This window comes from Neofelis nebulosa, chromosome 5 (genome assembly GCF_028018385.1).
Source record: "Neofelis nebulosa isolate mNeoNeb1 chromosome 5, mNeoNeb1.pri, whole genome shotgun sequence".
Taxonomy (NCBI): Eukaryota; Metazoa; Chordata; class Mammalia; order Carnivora; family Felidae; genus Neofelis; species Neofelis nebulosa.
The window spans coordinates 1005280-1019948 of NC_080786.1; the positions used below are offsets into that span (position 1 = coordinate 1005280).

General features: G+C 45.3%; 1 protein-coding gene across 3 annotated transcripts in view; it reads right to left on the bottom strand.

The window, feature by feature from the left end:
- Window positions 1–3667: 3667 nt before the first annotated feature.
- ABHD5 (abhydrolase domain containing 5, lysophosphatidic acid acyltransferase) overlaps window positions 3668–14669 on the bottom strand; it is a 31450-nt gene continuing 20448 nt past the window's right edge. For 2 of the 3 annotated variants that reach the window (XM_058729217.1, XM_058729218.1), the window contains exons 4-7: window positions 11599–11753; window positions 9101–9212; window positions 6455–6641; window positions 5699–5923 (exon numbers count right to left, since the gene is read on the bottom strand). In XM_058729217.1, the coding sequence (XP_058585200.1) occupies window positions 5834–5923; window positions 6455–6641; window positions 9101–9212; window positions 11599–11753 (544 nt within the window). In that variant the 3' untranslated portion in view covers window positions 5699–5833. Of the gene's footprint in view, window positions 5924–6454; window positions 6642–9100; window positions 9213–11598; window positions 11754–14669 lie in introns of all 3 variants that reach the window. The other variant, XM_058729219.1, reaches the window with a different exon arrangement.

Here is a 14669-nt window from a genome sequence, read left to right on the forward strand (position 1 = left end):
CGAAACTGACTTGGAACTCCCAGCCCTCACGTCTGTCAGCCAAGCGACCCCTCTCTCAGGATGATTGCAATGGTGACTAAAGAAAAAGTAGGCATGGGATATTCTAAATTTTCAATTAATGGGCTCTTCATGGAAACCTGTTAAGCCTTGAATATGTAGAATTTTTTGAAGGATTAAAACATACGGTGGACTAGAATTCCTCACCCATTCATTTGGAAAACTACTTGCTAAGAATGTTCTCCAATCTTAAATCTGGGAGCTGATCTAATTAAGTGATCCCAAAGCCAGGCTACAGCCGGAAAACAGAAAAATACATTTTAATCAGTTCTAACTTAACATTAAAATAGCAGGAGATATGGTGGTGCATATGAGATGGGGAGAGAGAGAGAGAAAAAGGTAGAGACATCGAGATATATACATATATGTCTATTATAATATATATTATATATTATATATAGTAGACTTAGATATATCTTATCTTAGTAGACTTATATATATATTATATATAGTAGACTTAGAAGTATAGAGAACTATATATATCCTAATTCAGATGCCCCTTGCTACAGGTGTATGCAAAATTAAACAAATGAAGAGGGCAGTTTCCTGCCGGGACCGTGTTTCTGTTTTAGAACAGAGGCAGACGAATTGTGACTTTAGAGCTCAGTTTTAATTAAATCACCGAGGCTTAGAGCCTTACCAACTCTGAACGCCTGCCCCTCTTCCCCGAGTCTGGGTCTGCACATCCACACAGATAACACCACAACTGGTAAGTTACTTTCTTACCTAGTTAGCATTAGCCAAGGTGTTGGGTTTTTCTTTCCTATTTATGTATTTTTACCAAAACAATCAATACACCAGGTTCCGAAATTTACAAGAACATATAAAACAGGCTTGCCCTCGTTCAAAGCTAACTGCTATTAACAAACTCATGTAGGGCGCCTGGGTGGCTCAGTTGGTTAAGCGTCTGACTTCAGCTCAGGTCACGATCTCGCGGTCCGTGAGTTCGAGCCCCGCGTCGGGCTCTGGGCTGATGGCTCAGAGCCTGGAGCCTGCTTCCAGTTCTGTGTCTCCCTCTCTCTCTGCCCCTCCCCTGTTCATGCTCTGTCTCTCTCTGTCCCCAAAATAAATAAACGTTAAAAAAAAAAAATTTTTTTTAAATAAAAAAAAACAAAAAAACAAAAAAAAAAAAAACAAACTCATGTACATGTTTATCCTCCCAAAAATGTCTATTTATATCAGCATGAAAGTATATCCTTATGTAACTTCTGAGGCACACACTCTTCTATATGTATTTATATATGTGTGCATATATGTATGTGTGTGATATATATGTATATTATACACACACAATTCTGAATTCTTTTTCATTATTTTCATTAAAGATATTTTGAAAATTTTCCATATTTTCACTTAGAGATCTACATTATAGATCTACCTCGTATTTTTTCAGCTTCATTGAGATGTTACTGGCATATAATGTAAGTTTAAAGTACACAATGGGATGATTTGATACGCTTATATATTGAGACCTACCTCATTTTTAAGGCTGCATAATATTCCAGAGTATGAATGTATTAGAATTTAGGCAGATATTGGGTTCCAGACTTCTAATGTTACAATGTTGCAATAAACATCTTGTAGATGTTTTTTGCACATTGGTGCTGATGTATTGGTGAGACTGAGAACTGGAAACAAAATTGCTGTGTCAGGTGACATTTATAATTTTACCATATAAATTACCTGCCGAGGGGTAATAGCTATTTACCGTCCTACCGAAAGTATGTGGGAATTCCTATTTGCCCTCAGCCTTGCTAGTGCATCACCCCCACCATTCTCTCCTGCAACACCATTTCCCCCCCACCCCTCTCTGCTGGGTCATTCATCAGGTTCCCCCTCTACTATTAACACTTGGCTGCTCTTTACTTCTAAAAAAAAAAAAAAGTTGTCTATAGTGGCAGTCTCCATCTCTCCCCGTTCTCGTCCATCCTTAAATTCCTGTTATGGAAATTCTTAAGCATGCATCAGAGAACAGAATAATAACCCCCGATATAAGCCCCTCTATATCTGTCACTCAGCTTCAACATAACATTCTGCTCATTTTATTTCCTGCCCTCTTTTTCCTAAGTATTTTCAGTCATAAATTCGACCACAAAGACTTCAGTGTGTGTGTCTAATAGATAAGGGCTTTAAAAAAAACAAATGTAGTCACTATATCATTTTACCCACCATAATTAATAATTATTTAATATCATCTGATATCCAAGCCATCTTAAATTTTTCTGTCTCAAAGAAAGTCTAAGATGGTTTTGTTCAAATCAGGATGCAAACAAGTTATGTTCCCTAGTCTTTAAGTCCAACCATCCATTGTCTTTAGTTTACACCTGCAATTTGTTGAAGAAGCTGGGTAATCTGTCCTGTGGAATTTCCCACATTCTGGATTTCGTGTGCTGTTGACCATGTTCTTCAATATCCCACACCTTTACAAACTGATCTTCCGACGTGGAGGCTTGATTACATTCAAGTTTTGTTTTGGCCAATAATTCATTCAACACCGCTGGTGTTGGGTCCTTGCTATTGCAACACATTGGAGGCATTAACCTCCGGCTGTTCCTTTTTTTAGTAACACTAAGATCGATCACTGGGTTCACATTTTTCAACCCGGGCCATTCAACAAAACGTTTCCCATCAACCTTTCACCTTTCAGCAGTCTAGGTCCATTATTTCACTAGAAGTGACAAAATGGTGCTTTGTTAATCCTATCATTTCTCTGACATGTAGCTATGACTCTCACGTGAAGAACTTTCCCTTATCAGGTCAAGTGGATCCACAAAATGCTCAGGATAAATGCTTTGTTTTTCCAGTTAGCAATTTTCAAAATAATGGGTTGGAGCCCTGGTCATCTCCAAATAGTTTTCTTTTTTTTTTAAATATTTATCTACTTTTCAAGGGAGAGTGAGTGGGGGAGGGGCAAAGAGGGGGAGAGAGAGAATATCCCAAGCAGACTCTGCACTGTCAGCACACAGCCTGACGCGGGGCTTGAACTCATGAACTGTGAGATCATGACCCGAGCTGAAACCAAGAGTTAGACTTAACTCACTAAGCGGCCCAGACGCCCCTAGTTTTGGTGTTTTAACCATCATTGTGACCTCGTGCATCTTTATGCATTTCTCATTTCAGTCCACTCTTTTTTTTTTTTTTCTAGTGTTTATTTTTGAGACAGAGCATGAGTGGGGGAGGGACAGAGAGAGAGGGAGACACAGAATCTGAAGCAGCTCCAGGCTCTGAGCTGTCAGCGCAGAGCCCGACGTGGGGCTCGAACTCACGACCTGCGAGATCATGACCTGAGCCAAAGTCGGATGCTTAACCGACTGAGCCACCCAGGTGCCCCATATATAGAGACGTTTCAAAAGTGTTTTCTAAATAATATTCTGAAACCAACTCTAGGAAAACTTTGTTTTGAAAATTCGTTTTAGAAGGAAGCGGACATCCCACTAAGGGAGGCACTAAGCCAGGAACAGCCGTGCGTGGCCGTCGGAGTCCCGCACAGCAGCCTTCCCTCCCAACGCCCACCAGTGTTACTTCCCGCACACCCACTGGATCCATGGTCCTACAGTAACTCGTGTAAACAGACCGGGCCACACCAAAAACCCAAGAAAAATACAGCAGCTTTGTGCAACTATCACAGTAAAATTTATTCTGTAAAATCCAGTTAAAGTACACTGTGCATAATTTAGCAAAGATCAAATACCGTAATAGAATTTTTTTAGGAAAACATTTAGCACCCACTGTATTCTCAGGAATTTTGAGGACCGTGACCGTCTCTGCTAGCTCAATTTTCACAAGGTTACACGTTGTACAACCTAAGGGAAGATTCAACTTTTAAGAAGGCTGACAATATTTTTCAAATAAAGCAAAATCAGTTAGCAGGAAAATAAGTTCCACCTGACATCTGGGTACATCTTTTCCCCGAATCACCTGGCATGTCGTGGCCAGAAACTCCACTTACTAAGTGAACTAGTAGCTTCCCTCCAAGGGTTGGGACCAAGTTTCCTTCACAGAAATCCTCCTGTACCAGTGAAAACTGTCATGTGCCCAATTAAGAGAGACTGCAGAGCGTGTCAAAAATGCAAAAACAGTCCCCAAATTACTTGTACCACTTAAAGGTTTTGGAGCTAGCCCTCAAAGACACTAACTGCAAAGTACGGACTACTTTTGTTCGTCAGACAGAGAACTCGGGCAGCGTGCCTGGGCTCTCGTGTTACCTTTGGCCGTAACCCAGTTTAGGTGCCAAGTGAGACGAACTGTTCGCTGGGAACTATCTGTTGTGCTTCAGTACAATTTGCCTTTTCCTTAGTAGGGAAGGTATGGTTGAAAACAGAACATTCGGTCTTTCTGGCAGTTAATCAACATGATACAACCTTACGTTTCTTAACTGTAGATTTCCTAATTAACCATCTAAAAAAGGTAACAGTCAAAACCATTAAACCTTTCTTTGCTCTAGTTCACCGTTTTTATTTATATAACCACCTTTCTCCCAGACAAGCAATGTTACTGGAACGTAAGGCAAAGATGCCTTGTGGCTCACAATCCTGTTCAACTTCCTCTTTTGGAGCGTCTTCTCAGCAGCCAGTTACCACATGGTAATTTTCACAGTTTCAAAGTTTTCCTCGTTTTAAAACAGCAACAAAGTGTTATACTTGATGGCAGTTATGGTCAAAGAGTTCCATCAACCTTATACAGTTTTCATAATATAACTTCAAGTATGTGTATCATTTCATCAACACAAACCTCGCAAATGAAAACCAAAGAACCCCAACCACCTAGTGCCATCTGCCTTCTGGTGCCTTGAGACATAAGAGCACCACCTATTTGTCTAGTTCAGTGGTTAAAACGTAATCCCGTTTCAGCACCCATCTACAAGAGTTAGAGCTTAATGACAATACACGACGGCTTACTGGAAGGTAACAGTCTTAACATCCCCTCAGAAGGAAGTCTGTTCCTTCTGCTGCAGCTGGCTCATAGAAAAGAGTGTTAACGGGGCAAGAAAGGACAGACTTCTAGTCAGGGCTGTGCAGTCCTTAAATCGCGTAAGTGTTAATGTCGTGTTTCCCTGTAAGTACACAATTATACCAGATATAAAAGATTTCAAGGAATTATGTTGTTGAGATACATCAGGATGAGCCACATTTAAAATGTTGACCATGGCTTTGCAGCCTTCAATAGAGAACAGAGGAAAAGCACAGAAATTAATGCTGGTGATCAACTCCCATCTTTTTAAACCAAAATGCCGTTTCATCAGCGCTCCATTTCAAAGACAAAGTGGAGGATTCTGAACAAGTGATGAATTTTTACACAAAATCGCGATGACCTAGATCAGTCATTAGACATGGTAAATACAAGCCAAGAAAATAAAGTGCACCTCTCCAGTATATAAAGTTATAGACCCAGTAGTCACTTGTTTAATTGGCAAAATAGACTGAAATATAAAAAGTACTGGACACAACAAAGTTAGACAGAAAGTAGTAATATTTCAGTTGAAAAGTGACAATCGTTCAGTACAGCAGAGGGACAGATAACCTTTTATTAAAGCTATTAGATTTGGAGACTCTTGAATAGTTTGATTTGGTGTAGGAGAAAGGAAAGCCATTCTTCTAGAAGGCACTAACTGAGTTAGATGTGCAGGCAACTTCAGAAAGCAAGTGTGTGCGAAGGACAGTCGACAAGACCGCTTGGTCTTTTCCTGTAGTCCTTACTCTGCAGGGTGGACTGTGCACTATCGCGGAGGCGCCGTATCGGTCCGCACGCAGGCTGCCCCACATCCCCGCCAGTAGGCTCAGTCGACGGTCTCACAGATCTCCTTGACCTTCTGGTTGAAGTCTTCCGGTTGATCTGCATACACATAATGCCCCGCCCCGAGAATGGCCTGGGAAAGGAAGGCGTCAGGAGGTCGGTGAGCAAAAGCATTTAAAAAAACACGAGGACGTAAACAAGGCACCTAGCAATGAAAGTGACAACGGCTACACAGAAATAAAACGTAAGGGGATGAGCAACACTGATCTGCAGTAACTTTTATGTATCTCCGTCAACTAAAGAATCTGAGAACCAAGGGAAAGATCTATTGGACCTTACTACCATTTTACATGCAGAGAGCCGTTCTAAATTGACCCGCGCCGGCAGACCAAGGGAACCGAGGGAGAACATGCTGCCTTGTGAGGGGGGAGCTGGTCAGGGGCCACTGGCGTGTCCTTCTCCCGCGTGGGAGATGCCACAGCTCTAGGGACAGGCAAGGCTGGCCCGGACAGGTGCGCGAGCCAAGCCCTGTCCGTCGTCACGCGCGGCACCGGGTCCTGACGGAGGCTCTGAACGCTCGGGGACGATGCGGGGTGTCCCCGCAGGCCGACACGGCGGAGCAGGCTGCACCTGCAACCGGAGCCCAGACTGACCCCACGCTTACTATTGTCTTCACGTATGAATGTGGCCGCAAGGACTGGATGCTGGTGCCAGAATTGCCATCTATGCAGGATCGGGCGCCATAGATCACCGAAACCGGAATGTCAGGGTGCATTTTGCCAATGCGCTGGAGCATTGGCCTTTTTGCCCATCCGTAGGGAATGGTCATATTTTTGAACGCTGTCTCACCACTTAAGGAAAAGGAAAACAACACACATGTGACTTCGGGGGAGGAGCATGCATCACACTCCCAGCGTCTCTATCAAAACACTCATATTTGACTTCTCCCGAAGAAAAACCTCAGTTTAAACAGAAAATGACGCACTAGAAAGTGTAAGAAACAAACCCCACAGAAGGTACACGCTTTTGTTAGATAAACAAGATTTTCTCAACTCCAGCTGATTAAAAGTCACCCTCTTCTGAATCACACATGCAACCCTAGTTCCCGATCATTAAATTACTAAATTCCCTATGGGGAGAGTTAAAATATTTTCTTCACTGTAACTCATTTTGAAATGTAGAACATAGCTTTCCAACACGTGCACGGCACCAACTTTTTACCTGCAATAGTAAAGATACCAAGATGAGAAGAAATGCAGATTGAGTATTCCTTGTGTGTTTACATTTTTTCTTTCCTGCATATCATGACATTTGCTGTTTAAAAAGCCCTTTCTGGCAAGGGAGAGGCCGCCTCCTGGAGCGGCCCATTCTCAGAGACTGCGAAGGGCTCACCCGGGACCACGCCGGTCACCTGCCAGCTAGCAGTCCAGCAGTGCCACGCCTCTTCCGTCCTGCCCACCACCCAGGAGGCAGCGTCCCTCTGCCTCAGTCGTCCAGGGCCAGGCACCAGGCAATGAGAGACCAGCCCCGGATCTCAGAGCCTACCGAAGCCGGTTCACTAGCCGGTCCTAAACCGTCTGCTGCGCCCGGCCTTGCCTCTCCTGAAGGACCCAATAAAAGTTCTGGCCTCACTTTCCCTTCACGCTTGTTTTCTGCCACGTGACCAAAGTCTTGTGCTTCCCTGTCCCGCCTCGTGGCATTCAGTGACCCCTTTCTAGGTCCTGTGAGTATAACAAACTTTGCTTTCTTGAGCCTGTGTCTTCTCTTGTGGCCACACCTGACCGCCCATCACACAAAAGAACACAGCACACTCTGCAAACTCCCAGGACGGATCCGCTCAGCTGTCACTTCGGTTTCCTTGCAGTACTAGGCAGAACTCTGAACTGCCTGTTGTGAAGAATCCAAGTTCCACCGTAAGAAAGACAGCGAACTGGCACCGTGCCGGCACACGCAGTCACGAAACGTAGGGGGACAGGAAACCAGGGAGACCACGCAGGAAAACAGGTGAGGTACCTGGGACTGGCCGCTAAAAACTGCTGGACGACTCCGTACAGGGTGCCGTCCTAATCTGCCAGACCCCACGGCCCAGTGAGTCACAAAGTCGTCAATCTCTTCGGGACCCCAAACCTCCCAGCCTCCCTCACTCCTGGCAGAGGAGCTCTAACCCACTTTACTAACAAGACTCAGACTTCAGCACAACAGTGGCCACGGCCTCGCCCCTTAACTAAGCAGGCGTGCGCGTTCTCAGCCAAAAGCGAGGGAGGCTGCCTCTGCACCTGGCCTCTTGGCATGTCACCCAAGTTGGAACCTTGGAAGGCTGGGGTACCACCTGCAGGTTCTGAAGTGTGGCCCGTGACCCACCCACACTGGAGTCATCTGAAGGATTTAACATGCAGCCCCGCCCACCGAATCAGTCTTAGAAACAGAGTTCAGGGGTCACTTTTGACAGTCCCCCCCCCCCCCCCGCCCTGCCCCCAGAAAGTCTGGTATGCCATGAGGCAGGAGAACCGGGGAGCTCCTCGGCCTGCCGTGTGCTTGACCCTCTCCCTACAACTCCGCGGCCCTGTCTTCCAGGCTCCTCCTAGCTCCCCACTATCTTCAGGCTGTTCTGTCCACTGGTGCCTTGCACCTAACATCTCTAAGTCATATATTTAAAAACAAGAAAGAAACACCTTTGTTTGGCCCTCTTGCTCCCTGTGGTGTCTCCCCTCTTCTACTCACTGACAAAACGCCTGCACAACTCCCTCCCTGTCTCCCAGCCCTCAGGTATTCCTCACCCACTGGAGCAGAGCTTCTCCCACCGGCCCAGGGTCATTAAAAAAGTGCTCAGCAAAAGAGGAGCGTTGTCATCACGTGACCTGGAACCACGCTGCAGGACATCTCACGGGCATTTGTGAGACCGAATGCCCTTTGGCAGAGCAAAAGTCTCCAAAAAGATCCGTGGTGTCGCCAACTATTTCCTTTTGTTTAATCTGGCAGCCCTTTTCTCGCAGAACATGCAGACTCGGTTCGGAAACGCGGTTTTATCTGCATTGCTGCTTTATCTCCCACCTCCGACCCCCTCCTGCAGGTGCCCAGGACCACGGCCCCCCCGGCTTACCCAGGACACTGTGCGGGGAGACAGCACACACTGCTGCCTCATCTCCCAGCGGAACCCGGGACAGTTTTGCGTAGCAGACACCCCACGAGCAGGGGGTACGTTAACAAGCATCCGTCATTTAAGTACTGATAAAAGTCTCGACTACTCGCATGCTTTCAAAGAAGGAATGTGTCAAACGCCGACACGGTAAATTGGAACCCTAACCCGTACCTTGGAGTCTGCACGTTGCAGTGGTAGATGTACTCTGTCACAGTGTCGTCGTCAAACATTGAAGAATACTTCCGCTTGAAGTCAGGCCTTAAACGCTGCACGAGACTTAAGCCTATGTAACGGGAAGTGAACGTTTTGAGTTACAGTCAACTGGCCGACTAACAGAGAAAGGCTTTGTGTTTGCTCCCAGAACGGGCGTTACACGCAGACACAGCCACATGTGTTAAAGTGTATATTTTAGGTGGAAAAGAGCACAGGGCCTAGTAGCTGCTCTCCTCAGGTTCCCTAAGCATTAAAATAAGGAGTAAAGAGTATTCTACATTGACTTACAGGTGTGTTTCAGGAGCTCAAAACGTACAAGTTAACTTTCTAAGACTCGTCTTCATAGGAAAATAAATTCCATTAAACATGGCTTAAGTTAATTTATTAATCTTTAGTTCTCCCGCAATTGTAACACATTAGCCTCTAAATAAACAAACTGGGATATACAAGTCTTTCTGTGGAAAAATGAGCCGAGTCTCTGCGGGATTTTGGACGCTTCCAATCCTCCCGGCTAAGGACATCCACTCCTGAGGTGAGAAGTAGGGCCAAGGCCCCCAGAGGAAAAAGGATGAAAGGCAGAAGCTTCCTTCCGTCTGGTCCCCATTGCCCCTACTGGGGCCCCAGGGGCTAGCCAGGTTCCCTTTCTGCTGTCACCGCCCATCATTCTAGCAAGGTCTTCTTCACCGGCCCTCCTTCCCACCTCTGAAGGAATTCTACAGCTCAGTGGAGAATTCTGATGATGTGGTTGATATTCTACATGACCCCCCCACCCCGACCATGTGCAGCAACAGTGGCAGACAGAGGGCATGGCGGGAGGGGCCACTCCTAAGGAGCCCCCCTTCCTCCCCAACTACTGTCTCCTAGTTTCTTTTCATACTTTACTCTTCCCACACTTGCTACATGTGGAACTGTGATCAAGCATAATCCACTTGTATTTCAGGACTGTACAGACTAAATGCAGTTTTGAATAGTCCATCAAAGGAGGACCGGACACCTAAGAGGAGTGGCTCTGTACTACTGGGCGGGGGGGGGGGGGGGAACGGTGAAAGGGTTGTGGGTGGGGCACAAAGGCTATCTGTCAGAGCGCTGAGGAAGAGTGCTGTGGTCACCAACCCAAACCCTGTGCAGTCCCGTGGTTCTCCCTATCCCAAAGGGGCATAGGGCAAAGAGGGGCCTAATACTTAGGAAGAGGGGAGCAGAATCTACAGCTGCCTCTGCAACAGTTATTTCCACACCCTCCCCCATCCCTCTCCTCTCGTCTTGCTGACAGAAGCTGACTCTTGTCTATGAGTTAGGCAGCAACATGCCCAGGTAACTGGGCCCCTCACTCCAGCCCCTGGCAGCAAATCATGATCGATCAGCCACAGATACGTATTGTTCCTTGCCAGTGCAAGAACCAGGGGTGGGCAGAGCCATATGGGGAGGCCTGCTGGGGCCTTCCAAGGAAACTTTCTTCCCTGACCAAGAGCATCATGGGGAGAAGGCCATTTTCCACTCTTTCCTTTCTTCTTGCTCAGAGAGCTGCTTCGTGAGATGAGGCTTCCCGCCATAGCAGCCAAACAACGTGAGGAAAAAAGGTCAGGAATCACAGTTGCAGGCCCCAAGGCCAACGTCAACGAGCCAGCTAGTATAACAAATTCGGACCACCTGCCTCCAGCCTGCTTGCTACGGGAACAACGAAAGGCCCTGTGGTTCAGACCACTTCGGTGTTCAGCTACTTGCGGCTATCAGCACTCCTCACGGATACAAGCGATGAGAGGGGAGCAGAGGTCCAGACCATTGCCATCGGGGACAAAGAGGAAAGGCAATTAATTCCCTTGGCTTTGGGGTGGAGACAGAGGAGCTGAGGGTGGAATCAGCTCTAAATCAGAGACTAACCCCTGTGTTTCAAAATATGACCAGAAACACAGATCACGAATCCCCAGAACCTCGGGTGGAAAAGGATGATTTTATCTTCTTAACACTCTGACATTATGGGGCAATTAGGGAATCTGGCCATACCCAGTTGCCCCATGGGCAATCAAGTCAGGCTTTGTGATCTGCCAGCTGCGTATTGCCAACTAGCCAAAGCCTCTCTAATATCCCCAACAGGTCAACAAGCTTCACTTCTTCTCCTCGTGCCCTGGGCTAGCTCACCTGCGGCATTTCCTGCCTTCTCAGTTCTGCTAATTACCTGTAATGTTTACAGTATGTTATATATATATAAATCTATCTACCTACCTATCTATCTATAAATCTCCTCTTTGAGAAGATCCAGTTTCATTATCTTTATGAAAGGACTGGTACTTTTTAGAGAAGGAGGAAAAAAAGTAATTTAGTAAATTAGTAATTCAGAGGAGGAGAAAAAGATTCAGTCTGTTTTTAAGGTTCTGACCAACAGTGGTGATCAGTAAATACTCCTCTACTACCAATGTATAAACACATAGCTTTCCTAAGATATGGATGTAAGCACTCACCAAAGGGGCCTGCAATCCTGAGGCCAGCCAAAGGGTTAAAGGGAGTCAGTGCTGCTCCCAAGGCTCTGATCCACACTGGGATTGGCCTGTCTTGATCGGCAAGGTCCGGCCGCTCAGGAAAACCCCAAGGCTCCACTAAGATGAGATGATTAACCCTGTAGGGAGGAAGAACAGAAACAATTTCATTTGGCAACCTCACCCCAGGACTCTAAAGAATTAACATGGTTTATAAAGCAAAGGTAGAATCAACCACCTCAAAAACTTTCATATTAAAGACAAGACTAATGGCTGACCAGTCACATCATGATCTTATTGCGTGTAAACTTTCAGATGTGATAGGAGCTGAGAGGTTTACGGGAGGTAGAGGGCTTCCTTTTTCCTGGAGGTAAACGTGGATAATAAAGGCTACAACAAGAGTAGCGTCACAACAGTGGCTGACACTGTAGAAATGACTGAAGATCAATATTACCCTTGTAAAATAGCTTCAGATACCAACAACAGCGATCTCCTATGAAGCAGTCATTCTAAAAATTTAAGAGGCATTAATTAGCACTTAAGGTGGGTTCAAAAGGACTTTTAAATAAACTTTCCATAAACACAGACAATGGGCTGAAATTTCCCCTAGTCTGGTAAGCATGAGCACATCTGCCCTACCCATGAGATCACAATACACTGAGAACAGATTCTGTTCCTAACCCTTTCCTAATTTTCTTCTTTAATGACCAAAGACATAGACAATTCTCAGCCCAATCTCACATAAAACCCTTTCCTATCACTAACAGCTCTAATTGTTCCATCTTATGAAACCTCCTCCTGACGAGGGAGGACCAGAATTACCAGCAGTACTCCCACGTGCCCGCATCCGGTGTCATAGGCCATAAAGATCCCGAACAGGGCACAAAGGTCCTCATGACTCACGTGATATTCAGCGATAACCAAAACAGCCAAAAAATGCCAGCAAAAACATCCCAAGGACAAATGGACAATGATTCCTACGTCCCTTCCCTAAGTCATGACTGAAACAGAAAGGTAAAGAAGCCAGAACATGGGCACAGATGGCTATTATTCCCAATGTAAAATGTTTTATTGTTTTTGCCACCACAGAGAAGGATGAGTTGATAAGGAGTCCTTTGCTTTGACTGCATTTTCTCAAATACAAAGCTTTAGAGGACGGACCCAGAGCACAGAGCTCCAAGGGCCCTTGAGAACATGCAGCCCAATGTTTCATCTCACAGATGAGAAGGAAACTGAGGTGCACTGTGTGACCTGCGCCGGGACATACGGCTACTTAATGCAGAAGCAGGGATAAACCTCCATTTCCCGATTGCAGTAAACTAAACCGTGCCAACAGGCCATAGATCAGAAGGTTCTCTCTCTCCCCCAAGAACAGGCCAAGCAACATAAGATGACATATAAGTAAAGGTAAAGCTTACCTTGTATCAACTCTAGGCCAGTCCTAACCCTGAAATCCCAGATTTCGAGCACTGAAAAGATTTGTAGAGTGTAGCTACCAATCTTGTGTGGAGATGTGTAATAAGTGAGATTTCCATATACTTCATGAGACTATTTTCTACTGGCGTATGGGAAAGGAATGGGAAGGGAATGAAAAGGAGTTTGTCTGCTTTTTTTTAACGGCAGAGGCTAACTGACAATGGACTTCCTCCTAAATTCCTTATTACAGCCCACAGTGAGACCTGAGGGGCGGGGAGAGGCAGGCATGCCAGAGGTTTCAGTGGAATTAATGACACAGTCACCCAGTCGAAAGCAGCAGAGATTCCCATTAGGAAATAGCTCGTAGTATTCACTATGACTCGGCTCCTGAAGAGAAAAATGAACTCTTTGTTAACACATATTTTACCTTAAAAACTTTAAGGTAAATTAAACTTTGTTATGAATTTCTTTGGGGGTCCTGCCCCGTCTATTCTAGGCTCGTACTGATCTGCTGACCCAAGAAGGGGGAGGACAAAGGAAACTGTGAGGGAGGTCAGGTCCGGTCTATCTCTAGCTAAGTGACTGCCTTGTTTCTGCCTTAGTTTTGGCTTGCCTGGTTTCATACAGATCTTCAAAATAGCATCCGTAGATAAAAATGCCAGTTTAAACAAATTATGCAAAGTACACACACTAGAGAAGGCTAACTTTCTTTTTTTTTTGAAGGGAGTGAATTGACCCAACAATTGTTCAGTGTTGTGTCTTCAGCCTAGCATGGTGCTTAGCACACAGCAGACGCTCAGTAAACATCTGGAATATTAGGTTGTTCCATGTTTCCACTCAGAAAGGAAAGCATGTAAGTATATAGAAATTTTATTAACTATACCCATAAAGTAAGCACAGCACTTAGTGCAAGTCTGGATTGTTTTGGTCACTATTATTTCTTATATTAGCCTTGCAGGCCACTACCCATTAGTGGGAGTCAGCCAGCTGGTCTTTTTAATTGTACGGTTTGGAACAGAAAAATATTTAACAAATGTGAGTACCATTCCATGGAACTTTTATCTCAGACACACATATAATCTTAGTGAGAGAGTATTGTCAAAAAAGTTTGAAAACAACTTTTTAAAAGCACTGCCAAAACGTCTAACCTGGAGTTATAGATCATCTGCCTCCACTCGATGTAAAATGCCTCAGAAAAGAACTTGCTTATTTCTGGTTAGAAGACTTCTAAATGAGACAGACCATCAGAGCACTTAGGTTGCGGCTGTTAATAAATGTCCAGGAAATGTTACCCAGTTATAGCAGCAAAACTGGGAAGGCTAGTAGAGAAGACTTTTTGTAGGGGGCGTGAGAAGACAGCGGCCAGAACCACGTGCGCAGTGAGGCACTGAACTTTGAGTCTTCAAGAAAGCCTGACCACAGGTTATTATAACCTCGCACCAGTCCAAGTTCCCAGGCTACCTTCTCACCAGCTCTGCTGGTGACAAGATTACCTCCTTGCCTGACAGAAGTTATTTGGTTTAAATGTGTATCTAAACTTACAGTAATGTCGACCCAACCCTCTGACAGTCCACAGAGGACAGCCTGACGGGATTGCTGGTTCACATCCAGGATTAAGGAATGAGTCTAGCAAGATGGCA